The sequence below is a fragment of the Lethenteron reissneri genome, chromosome 67 (assembly GCF_015708825.2).
Source record: "Lethenteron reissneri isolate LAM-NWPU_2019-01 chromosome 67, ASM1570882v1, whole genome shotgun sequence".
NCBI classification, from domain to species: domain Eukaryota; kingdom Metazoa; phylum Chordata; class Hyperoartia; order Petromyzontiformes; family Petromyzontidae; genus Lethenteron; species Lethenteron reissneri.
In genome coordinates, this window is record NC_083845.1 from 706710 (window position 1) to 719545 (window position 12836).

At 55.4% G+C, this 12836-nt stretch overlaps 1 protein-coding gene across 1 annotated transcript in view; it reads right to left on the reverse strand.

Moving 5' to 3' along the window:
* The window catches only part of LOC133360088 (tenascin-like), a 49498-nt gene extending 38195 nt beyond the window's left edge, over positions 1–11303 (reverse strand). The window contains 2 exon segments of the mRNA XM_061578677.1: positions 6130–6270; positions 11286–11303. Of these exon segments, the coding sequence (XP_061434661.1) occupies positions 6130–6270; positions 11286–11303 (159 nt within the window).
* Between the last annotated feature and the right edge of the window lie 1533 nt (positions 11304–12836).

Sequence of the window (12836 nt, forward strand, 5' to 3'; positions counted from 1 at the left end):
TATGCAAACATGACTCCTTGTAAAAAAGGTGTCAGTTTTGTTGCCAGATAGAAGGGTAAATCAATTATCATATTTTTACTGGCAAATGAGGTTCCAATGGTGTAAATGCTTACCCTGAGCTCTCATACTCTGATGGTGCATTGTCTTTGAGTTGTGCGCCTTTTGGCGTCATCTGGTCCAACCCATGTGAGACTAGGCTCTAAGGAAAGCTGTCTCGGGTGTGGACCAATCAACTTCAAGGACAGTGCATACATTATCAGCGTTATGTTTTTTGTTTGCATTACGACTGCAGGTATTGTGGTCTATGCAAACATGACTCCTTGTAAAAAAAAAGTGTCAGTTTTGTTGCCAGACAGAAGGGTAAAAAAACCAATTATCATATTTTTACTGGCAAATGAGGTTCCAATGGTATCATCGCCGTGATTATTAGGGGCGCGTGTTTGTTTCGTGATCGATCAAGTGAACTCGACGGCGTTTGGAGCGTCTCCAACGCAGCTGTTCCTGGGACGCAGTGCCAGAGATGGGAGATTGAAGCGTCACCTCCTGTTGCTTCCATTGGCCGGGCGTCTCTGCGTGATCCGTCAACCCTTGCCCCCTCCGCTGACCCACCACGACCCCCCACCCCCTATAGGGTCACCCCCCTGCCCCCCCCTCCTGCCCTGCTGCCCTCCCTGCCCGCAGCTGCCCACGGCAGCTGAGTCAGCGGCTCGCTGACCCAACAGCAACAGTGGCGGTGACGTCGTCACCACGGCACTTGTGCCAGGCTAGGTGCACCAGGAGGAGGTCACGGGACGGATCCAGGTGCTGTGGGTTGACTGCTGTGCCAGGCTAGGTGCAGGAGGAGGTCACGGGACAGACCCTGGTGCTGTGGGTTGACTGCCGAGCCAGGCTAGGTACACCAGGAGGAGGTCACGGTACGGATCCAGGTGCTGTGGGTTGACTGCTGTACCAGGCTAGGTGCAGGAGGAGGTCACGGGACAGACCCAGGTGCTGTGGGTTGACTGCTGTGCCAGGCTAGGTGCACCAGGAGGAGGTCACGGGACAGACCCAGCAGGTGCTGTGGGTTGACTGCTGTGCCAGGCTAGGTGCAGGAGGAGGTCACGGGACAGACCCAGGTGCTGTGGGTTGACTGCCGTGCCAGGCTAGGTACACCAGGAGGAGGTCACGTGACAGACCCAGGTGCTGTGGGTTGACTGCTGTGCCAGGCTAGGTGCAGGAGGTCACGGGACAGACACAGGTGCTGTGGGTTGACTGCCGTGTCAGGCTAGGTGCACCAGGAGGAGGTCACGGGACGGACCCAGGTGCTGTGGGTTGACTGCCGTGCCAGGCTAGGTGCAGGAGGAGGTCACGTGACAGACCCAGGTGCTATGGGTTGACTGCTGTGCCAGGCTAGGTGCAGGAGGAGGTCACGGGACGGACCCAGGTGCTCGGGGTTGACTGCCGTGCCAGGCTAGGTGCAGGAGGAGGTCACGTGACAGACCCAGGTGCTATGGGTTGACTGCTGTGCCAGGCTAGGTGCATGAGGAGGTCACGTGACAGACCCACGTGCTATGGGTTGACTGCTGTGCCAGGCTAGGTGCAGGAGGAGATCACGGGACAGACCCAGCAAGTGCTGTGGGTTGACTGCTCTATGGGTATCTATGAGTCTCTGTGTGTCTCGATGAGTCTGGATCTCTGTGGGTCTCTATTAGTCTGGATCTCTGTGGGTGTCTATGAGTCTGGATCTCTATGGGTGTCTATGAGTCTCTGTGAGTCTCTATGAGTCTGGATCTCTATGGGTGTCTATGAGTCTCTGTGTGTCTCTATTAGTCTGGATCTCTATGGGTGTCTATGAGTCTCTGTGTGTCTCTATGAGTCTGGATCTCTATGAGTGTCTATGAGTCTCTGTGTGTCTCTATGAGTCTGGATCTCTATGAGTGTCTATGAGTCTCTGTGTGTCTCTATTAGTCTGGATCTCTATGGGTGTCTATGAGTCTCTGTGAGTCTCTATTAGTCTGGATCTCTATGAGTGTCTATGAGTCTCTGTGTGTCTCTATTAGTCTGGATCTCTGTGGGTGTCTATGAGTCTCTGTGGGTCTATGAGTCTCTGTGTGTCTCTATTAGTCTGGATCTCTATGGGTGTCTATGAGTCTCTGTGTGTCTCTATGAGTCTGGATCTCTGTGGGTGTCTATGTGTCTCTGTGGGTCTCTATTAGTCTGGATCTCTATGGGTGTCTATGAGTCTGGATCTCTATGGGTGTCTATGAGTCTCTGTGTGTCTCTATGAGTCTGGATCTCTGTGGGTATCTGTGTGTCTCTGTGGGTCTCTATTAGTCTGGATCTATATGGGTGTCTATGAGTCTCTGTGTGTCTCTATGAGTCTGGATCTCTATGAGTGTCTATGAGTCTCTGTGTGTCTCTATGAGTCTGGATCTCTATGAGTGTCTATGAGTCTCTGTGAGTCTCTATGAGTCTGGATCTCTATGGGTATCTGTGTGTCTCTGTGGGTCTCTATTAGTCTGGATCTCTATGGGTGTCTATGAGTCTCTGTGTGTCTCTATGAGTCTGGATCTCTATGGGTCTATGAGTCTCTGTGGGTATCTGTGTGTCTCTGTGTGTCTCTATTAGTCTGGATCTCTGTGGGTCTATGAGTCTGGATCTCTGTGGGTATCTGTGTGTCTCTGTGGGTCTCTATGAGTCTGGATCTCTATGGGTGTCTATGAGTCTCTGTGAGTCTCTATGAGTCTGGATCTCTGTGGCTATCTGCGTGCCAATGTTGGTGGTTTGCCAACGCGGTTGGGACCCAACAACGTTAAACCTACTTTGGTATTTGGTGGCAACTTGTTCCACCAAAATTCGGCCCAACGTCGTTGAACCAACGTTGAGCCAACGTTGGCATGGCAACTTTTTGGACCCAACGTTGGGCCCAACTTTGAGCCAACGTTGAGCCAACGTTGAACCAACGTGTTATCAAGCAAGTATGCTGAACTTTTTTTCGCACAGTAAGTAAGTCGCCAACCCGTGCTAATCGGAGGTGCAGCATTTGGTTTGTCCAACGTTTGACGAACGTTGGCATGTGGTTGGAAAACCTGCTGGAATGAACGTTGTTGGCCCGAGCGTTTCATGTTACTAGGGGGAGGGGAGGGGCTTCCTTCCCCACCACCAGCACTACCACCACCACTACCACCACCACTACCACCACCAGCACCACCACTACTACCACCACCACCACTAGCACCACCACCACTACTACCACCACCACCACCAGCACCACCACCACCACCAGCACCATCAGCACCACCACCACCCCCACCACCAGCACTACCACCACCACCACTACCACCACCACCAGCACCACCACCACCAGCACTACCACCACCAGCACTACCACCACCACCAGCACCACCACCAGCACCACCACCAGCACCACCACCACCACCACCACAACCAGCACTACCACTACCAGCACTACCACCACCAGCACTACCACCACCACTACTACCACCACCACCACCAGCACCACCACCACTACTACCACCACCACCACCAGCACCACCACCGCCAGCACTACCACCACCACTACTACCACCACCACCACCAGCACCACTACCACCACTACCACCACCAGCACCACCACCACCACTACCACCACCAGCATCACCACCACCACCACTATCACCACCACTACCAGCACCACCACCAGCACCACCAATATCACCACCACTATCACCACCAGCACCACCACTATCACCACCACCACCAGCACCACCACTACCACCACCACTACCAGCACCACCACTACCACCACCACCACCACTACCACCACCAGCACCACCACCACCAGCACCACCACCAGCACCACCACTATCACCACCAGCACCACCACCACCAGCACCACCACCACCAGCACTACCACCACCACTACTACCACCACCACTACTACCACTACCACCACCAGCACCACCACCAGCACCACCACCACTACTACCACCACCACCACCAGCACCACCACCGCCAGCACTACCACCACCAGCACCACCACCAGCACCACCACCACTACTACCACCACCACCACCAGCACCACTACCACCACTACCACCACCAGCACCACCACCACCACTACCACCACCACCATCACCACCACCATCACCACCGCCACCACCACTACTACCACCACCAGCACCACCACCACCAGCACTACCACCACTACCAGCACCACCACCAGCACCACGTGTCCTGTCCGTGTGTCTCGCTCGGCTGTCGCAGCGTCCCGTGTCGTCTGGCAGCGCGGTGGCTTCCTGGCTAATCTGCCAAATGTAAACTTCGCCTCAATTAGTAGAGGGACCCTCTCAATTTAGCTGCCTTCCATAGTAAACACACACACAGAGACAGGATGATGATGATGGTGGCGGCGGTGATGCTGAAATGGGGAGTGGTGGGGCAGCGGTTAGCGCGCTACGCTACGAACCCGGCCGCACCGAGTTCCATTCCCACTCTCGGGCAGGGCTGGGTGACGATTTTATTTAAAACCGAGGTCCTGGGCCTCTCCTAGGTCGACTCGGCCTCAAATGAGTACCTGGTGCGGTGTGTGAACATCGCCACTGGGGAGACAAAGGCGGCCGGGCGTGGTGTTGGCCACCCACCCCCTCGTGTGCCGTGCCGGCCTTCATAGGTGCTACTCGCTAACAGCACTTGCCCCTACAGTCTGTTAAGGCTACACGGGGGATCTTTGTGTGTGTTAGTCTCTGTACGTGTGTGTACTGCTAACGGCACTATGCACCACGTGTATACGTGCACTACCGGTACTACTCAGAGCACAACACACCACGTGTACACGTGCACTACCGACACTTCTCACGGCACCACACACCACATGTACACGTGCACTACCGGTACTGCACCACGCACCACGTGTACACGTGCACTACCGGCACTACTCACGCACCACGTGTACACGTGCACTACCGGCACTACTCACGACACAACACACCACGTGTACACGTGCACTACCGGCACTACCGGAACTTCTCACACACCACGTGTACACGTGCACTACCGGCACTTCTCACACACCACGTGTACACGTGCACTACCGACACTGCTCAGAGCAATTCCTACTTCGACTGCGCTACGATTTTTCCGAAAACGGGACACGGCAGCGAGTGATATATGTGTGAGTGAGTGGGTCAGTGGGTGAGTGGGTGAGTGAGTGGGTGAGTGGGTCAGTGGGTGAGTGAGTCGGTGAGTGGTTAAACGAGTGAGTGAGTGAGTGAGCGGGTGAGTGCGTGGATGAGTGAGTGGGTGAGTGCGTGGGTGAGTGAGTGAGTGGGTGAGTGAGTGTGTGGTTAAACGAGTGGGTGAGTGAGTGAGTGAGTGGGTGAGTGAGTGGGTGAGTAAGTGGTTAAACGAGTGGGTGATTGAGTCGGTGAGTGGTTAAACGAGTGGGTGAGTGCGTGGGTGAGTGAGTGAGCGGGTGAGTGCGTGGGTGAGTGAGTGGTTAAACGAGTGAGTGAGTGAGTGGGTGCGTGGGTGAGTGAGTGGGTGATTGAGTGGGTGAGTGAGTGAGTGAGTGGTTAAACGAGTGGGTGAGTGATTGCGGGTGAGTGCGTGGGTGAGTGAGTGAGTGGGTGAGTGAGTGAGTGAGTGGGTGAGTGAGTGGGTCAGTAGGTGAGTGGGTGGGTCAGTGGGTGAGTGAGTCGGTGAGTGGTTAAACGAGTGGGTGAGTGCGTGGGTGAGTGAGTGAGTGAGCGAGCGGGTGAGTGCGTGGGTGAGTGAGTGGTTAAACGAGTGGGTGAGTGAGTGGGTGCGTGGGTGAGTGAGTGGGTGAGTGAGTGAGTGAGTGGTTAAACGAGTGGGTGAGTGAGTGAGTGCGGGTGAGTGCGTGGGTGAGTGAGTGAGTGAATGAGTGGATGAGTGGTTACACGAGTGAGTGGGTGAGTGAGTGGTTAAACGAGTGAGTGAGTGGATGAGTGAGTGGTTAAACGAGTGAGTGAGTGAGTGGGTGAGTGAGTGGGTGAATGAGTGAGCGGTTGGTGGTGGTGGCGGAATCAACCAACAGTCAACCACGGCATGAGTAGCACCAACAGCAGCGATAAAAGAGAGACACGGAGAACGCCCGTTGAAGACGATGAAAAAACGAATAGGCTTTACCCTCTCGGGCGAGAAGGCTACCTGGGCGCGTTGTGGTGTGTGCGGGGCACCTTTGTCTTTGGTGCCCGTGCGACCTCGCCCATCTCTCACCTGCACGGGAGCCGTGCCGCTGCCGTGTGCCGCTCCGCGTGCCGCGTGCCGCTTGTGTCGTGGGGGGAGAGAGGAGAGCGCCGCTTTCTATGGTAGCGGAAACACCCCCCACCCACTTCCACCCACTAGCTACTACTACTACCCCCACTCACTTCCACCCACTAGCTACTACTACCCCCACCCACTAGCTACTACTACTACTACCCCCACCCACTTCCACCCACTAGCTACTACTATTACCCCCACTCACTTCCACCCACTAGCTACCACCCCCTTCCACCCACTAGCTACCACCCCCTTCCACCCACTAGCTACTACTACTACCCCCACCCACTTCCACCCACTAGCTACTACTACCCCCACTTCCACCCACTAGCTACCACCCCCTTCCACCCACTAGCTACCACCCCCTTCCACCCACTAGCTACTACTACTACCCCCACTCACTTCCACCCACTAGCTACTACTACTACCACCCCCACCCACTAGCTACTACCACCCCCACCCACTTCCACCCACTAGCTACTACTATTACCCCCACCCACCTCCACTCACTACTACCACTACTACTACCCCCACTTCCACCCACTAGCTACTACTACCCCCACCCACTACTACCCCCACCCACTACCACTCCCACCACCCACTTCCACCCACTACTACCCCCACCCACTACCACCCACTACCACCCACTACTACTACCACCTACTACCACCCACTACCACCCACTACTACTACCACCACCCACTTCCACCCACTACCACTACCACCTACTACCACCCACTACCACCCACTACTACTACCACCCCCACCCACTTCCACCCACTACTACCCCCACCCACTTCCACCCACTACCTACCACCCCCACCCACTACTACCCCCACCCACTTCCACCCACTACTACCCACTACCACCCCCACCCACTACCACCCCCACCCACTACCACCCACTACCACCCCCACCCACTTCCACCCATTACTACTACCACCCACTACGACCCACTACCACCCACTACCACACATTACCAACCCCACCCACTACCACCCACTACCCACTACCAACCCCACCCACTACCACCCCACCCACTACCCACGACCACCCACCACCACCCCCCACCATACAGTCTTTAACAGACTGTAGGGGCAAGTGCTGTTAGCGAGTAGCAGCAGCACCCATGAAATCCGGCACGGTACACGGGGGCGGAGATGGGCAACCAGCACCACGCCCGGCCGCCTTTGTCTCCCCAGTGGCGATGTTTACCACGCACCGCACCGGGGACTCATTTGAGGCTGAGTCAACCTAGGGGAGGCCCAGGACCGGTTTAGATAATCGTCACTGGCGGTGTTGGCCGGGTTCGTAGCGCAGCGTAGCGCTAACCGCTGCACGCAATTTAGAGTTAGAAACTTTGTGTCTTTTTCGTGTCTAGTGACTTGCTTCCCATGCCTAACACCGTTGCACTCGTGTCGGTGTTTGCGTCCCTTGTTGTGACTCTTCTCGACTGGGGCGTGCGTGCAGCAAAGAGCTTCACAGCTCATCGGATTCCTGCGGTCCAAAATCAAGATTTGGATTCTCACACACGCACACGTGGACACACACACACGTGGACACACACATAAACACACACGTGGAGACACACACGTGGACACACACACATAAACACACACGTGGACACACACACATAAACACACACGTGGACACACACACACACGTGGACACACACGTGGACACACACGTGGACACACACACATGAACACACACACGTGGACACACACACACGTGGACACACACATAAACACACACGTGGACACACACACGTGGACACACACACGGACACACACACACCCCAGACACACACACGTGGGAACACACACGAGTGGATACACACACGTGTGAACACACACACACGTGGACACACACACACACGTGGGGACACACACGTGGCCACACACGTGGACACACACACACGTGGACACACACACACACCCCAGACACACACACACACATAAACACACACACGTGGCCACACACGTGGACACACACACACGTGGACACACACACACGTGGACACACACACACGTGGCCACACACACCCCAGACACACACCCCAGACACACACACACGTGGACACACACACATGTGGGGACACACACCCCACACACACACACGTGGACACACACACCCCAGACACACACACCCCAGACACACACACACGTGAACACACACACACGTGGACACACACACACCCCACACACACAGCCCCCCCTCCATCTCGTGGCACGCGCATCAGATGACGGCACGGGACCCCCCCCCCACCCCCCTCCACCCCCCCACCCCCCCGCGTGTTACCCGATCCTGGCTGCTACCACCATCGCCGCCGCCGCTACTGCTACTGACGATGACGCCTTGGGGTCAGGGTCTTGCAGGCAGCGGGGCCTCCAAAGCAGCGGGAGACGAAGCCGCGGCGACTCGCGGACCCACCACTCGGCGCCCGGCTGATGATGATCGCGAGCCGCCGACACAGACAAAAGATCCCCACTCCCGTGGTAGCCTCGGACAGGCTGTCGGGGCAAGTGCCGTTCGCGTGCAGGGGCAGTGCTTGTAGCAGGCCGCGGGGTGGGTGGTCAGCACCACGCCCGGCCGCCTTTGTCTCCCCAGGTGGCGATGTTTAACACACCGCGCCGGAGGCCCAAGACCCCTTCGGATTATCGTCACTGGCTGTGAACGGCAACTACACACTCCACAGCGCTTCACTCACCCACTCACTGATTCACTCACGAACTCACCCACGCACTGACTCACACATTCACTGATTCACTCACCAACTCACCCACTCACTGACTCGCCCACTCACTGATTCACTCACGAACTCACCCACTCAATGATTCACTCACGAACTCACCCACTCACTGACTCGCCCACTCACTGATTCACTCACGAACTCACCCACTCAATGATTCACTCACAAACTCACCCACTCACCGACTCGCCCACTAACTGATTCACTCACGAAATCACCCACTCACTGACTCGCCCACTCACTGATTCACTCACGAACTCACCCACTCACTGGCTCGCCCACTCACTGATTCACTCACGAACTCATCCACTCAATGATTCACTCACGAACTCACCCACTCACCGACTCGCCCACTAACTGATTCACTCACGAAATCACCCACTCACTGACTCGCCCACTCACTGATTCACTCACGAACTCGCCCACTCACTGACTCGCCCATTCACTGATTCACTCACGAACTCACCCACTCACTGACTCACCCACTCACTGATTCACTCACGAACTCACCCACTCACTGACTCACCCACTAACTGATTCACTCACGAACTCACCCACTCACTCACTCACCCACTCACTGACTCACCCACGAACTCACCCACTCACCGACTCGCCCACTCACTGATTCACTCACGAACTCACCCACTCACTGACTCGCCCACTCACTGATTCACTCACGAACTCACCCACTCAATGATTCACTCACAAACTCACCCACTCACCGACTCGCCCACTAACTGATTCACTCACGAAATCACCCACTCACTGACTCGCCCACTCACTGATTCACTTACGAACTCACATACTCACTAACTCACCCACTCACTGATTCACGAACTCACTCACTCGTGCATTCACTCACTTGCAAATGGGACTCTGCGCTGGTTTCTTGAGTTCTAACCGGGTCAAACAAATTCTCTTGAAAATTGGAAACGTGATCACAGTAACTCAGACACAAACACACACACATTGAATGAATAACCCAGACACACACTGAGTGAATAACCCAGACACACACACATTGGGTGAATAACTCACACACACACTGAGTGAGTGGAGTTTGTATGATCTCCCCCTGTTCTACAGAGTGAGTGAGTGGAGTTTGTTTGATCTCCCCCTGTTCTACAGAGTGAGTGAGTGGAGTTTGTTTGATCTCCCCCTGTTCTACAGAGTGAGTGAGTGGAGTTTGTATGATCTCCCCCTGTTCTACAGAGTGAGTGAGTGGAGTTTGTATGATCTCCCCCTGTTCTACAGAGTGAGTGAGTGGAGTTTGTTTGATCTCCCCCTGTTCTACAGAGTGAGTGAGTGGAGTTTGTATGATCTCCCCCTGTTCTACAGAGTGAGTGAGCGGATTTTGTATGATCTCCCCCTGTTCTACAGAGTGAGTGAGTGGAGTTTGTGTGATCTCCTCCTGTTCTACAGAGTGACTGAGTGGAGTTTGTGTGATCTCCCCCTGTTCTACAGAGTGAGTGTGTGAATGTGTGAGTGAGTTTATGTGTGAGTGAGTGTATGTGTGAGTGTGTGAGTGAGTTTATGTGTGAGTGAGTGTAGGTGTGAGTGAGTGAATGTGTGTGTGTGTGAGCTCCTCCGGCAGGCAAGGTTGCGTTGGCTGGGTCATGTAGCCCGCATGCCCAGCCACCGCATGCCTAAACAGCTTTTGTTCGGCCGGATCGAGGGGGTTAAACGTGCGCGGCACGGGCTAGAGAAGAGATGGAGTGATGTGGTACAGGAGGACGTGGAGCTGAGTGGACTTGCCGATGACTGGTACCAGCGGTGTCAAGATCGGCCTCAGTGGAGGAGGCTCGTGAAGGACGCTGCTACTGGGCAGTTGGAGGCAGTCGCCCTCCAACAACAACGGAGGGCGGAGGAGCGACGCTCACAACAACGAGCGGAGCGCCGGGTGGCTAAAGCATAGCAAGTTGGTACAGTAGGGGGCACAGGTGGTGCATCAGCCACTCATCTCGGTCATCTCAGTCAGTCGACCCGTGGCACCTGCTGGGTCTGCCCCGTGACCTCCTGCCAGCGGGCGTTCGACACTTCACGTGGTCTCAAGGTGCACATGGCCTGGCACAAGCGTCGTGGTGACGTCACCGCCACTTAGTGGCGAATAGCGGTTGTTGTTGGAGTGTGTGAATGTTTGTGTGAGTGCTGTTTGTACTCCCCATGTTCTGCAAGGGTCTCCTCCTGGTTTCTCCGCTTTTCTAAACCAACAGACGCCGTGGAAGTGATATCGGCCACAACTACAATGTGGAGGGGAAAAACGTAAGACCCGGAAGAGAAAATCCATGCGACCATGAGGAGAGACACGCAAACTTCACATAAACAGCAGCAGGCGTCAGGGTCTGGGATCAAACCCACGACCTCCTGTAGACCAGGCGAGGTAGTTAACATCTCCTAGCCACCGTGATGATGATGAGAGACACGCAGACTCCAAATATACAGCAGGCATCATCAGGGTCGGGATCGAACCCACGACCTGCTGTATACCAGGCAAGGGAGTTAACATCTCCGAGCCACCGTGATGATGATGAGAGAGAGACACGCAAACTCCAAATACATAGCAACAGGCGTCAGAGTCGGGATCGAACCCACGACCTCCTGTACACCAGGCGAGGGAGTTAACATCTCCTAGCCACCGTGATGATGATGAGAGAAAGAGAGAGACACGCAAACTCCAAGTATACAGCAGCAGGCGTCAGGGTCGGGATCGAATCCACGACCTCCTGTACACCAGGCGAGGCAGTTAACATCCCGCAGCAGCGAGCGCACAATAGACACCACGTGACACCAACACCACCACGTGCCCTCCTCGCACCAACTCGTCCCAGACAGCCGGAAGCCGCTCTGGGGATCTCCTATTGGACGACGCGAGTGCCTGGGGGTGGGGGTGGGGGAGGGGCAAACTGAAAGGAGAAGGGGGGAGGGGCAGAGAGGCTGCCACTCCTGTGTCGGGAGCTAGACGGGAACCCTGCCCGGAGCTCTGTGGATGGGTCTGGGGTCAGGCGCCTGTCACCGCGAGGGGAGCGGTGCGACCCTGACGCCTGCTGCTGTATATTTGGAGTTTGCGTGTCTCTCTCTCATTATCATCACGGTGGCTAGGAGATGTTGACTACCTCGCCTGGTGTACAGGAGGTCGTGGGTTCGATCCCAACCCTGACGCCTGCTGCTGTATATTTGGAGTTTGCGTGTCTCTCTCTCATCATCATCACGGTGGCTAGGAGATGTTAACTACCTCGCCTGGTGTACAGGAGGACGTGGGTTCGATCCCAACCCTGACGCCTGCTGCTGTATATTTGGAGTTTGCGTGTCTCTCTCTCATCATCATCACGGTGGCTAAGAGATGTTGACTACCTCGCCTGGTGTGCAGGAGGTCGTGGGTTCGATCCCAACCCTGACGCCTGCTGCTGTATATTTGGAGTTTGCGTGTCTCTCTCTCTCATCATCATCACGGTGGCTAGGAGATGTTGACTACCTCGCCTGGTGTGCAGGAGATCGTGGGTTCGATCCCGACCCTGATGATGCCTGTTGTATATGTGGAGTTTGCGTGTCTCTCTCATCATCATCATCACGGTGGCTAGGAGATGTTAACTACCTCGCCTGGTGTGCAGGAGGTCGTGGGTTCGATCCCAACCCTGACGCCTGCTGCTGTATATTTGGAGTTTGCGTGTCTCTCTCTCATCATCATCATCACGGTGGCTAGGATATGGTGACTACCTCGCCTGGTGTGCAGGAGGTCGTGGGTTCGATCCCGACCCTGATGATGCCTGTTGTATATTTGGAGTTTGCGTGTCTTTCTCTCTCATCATCATCATCATCACGG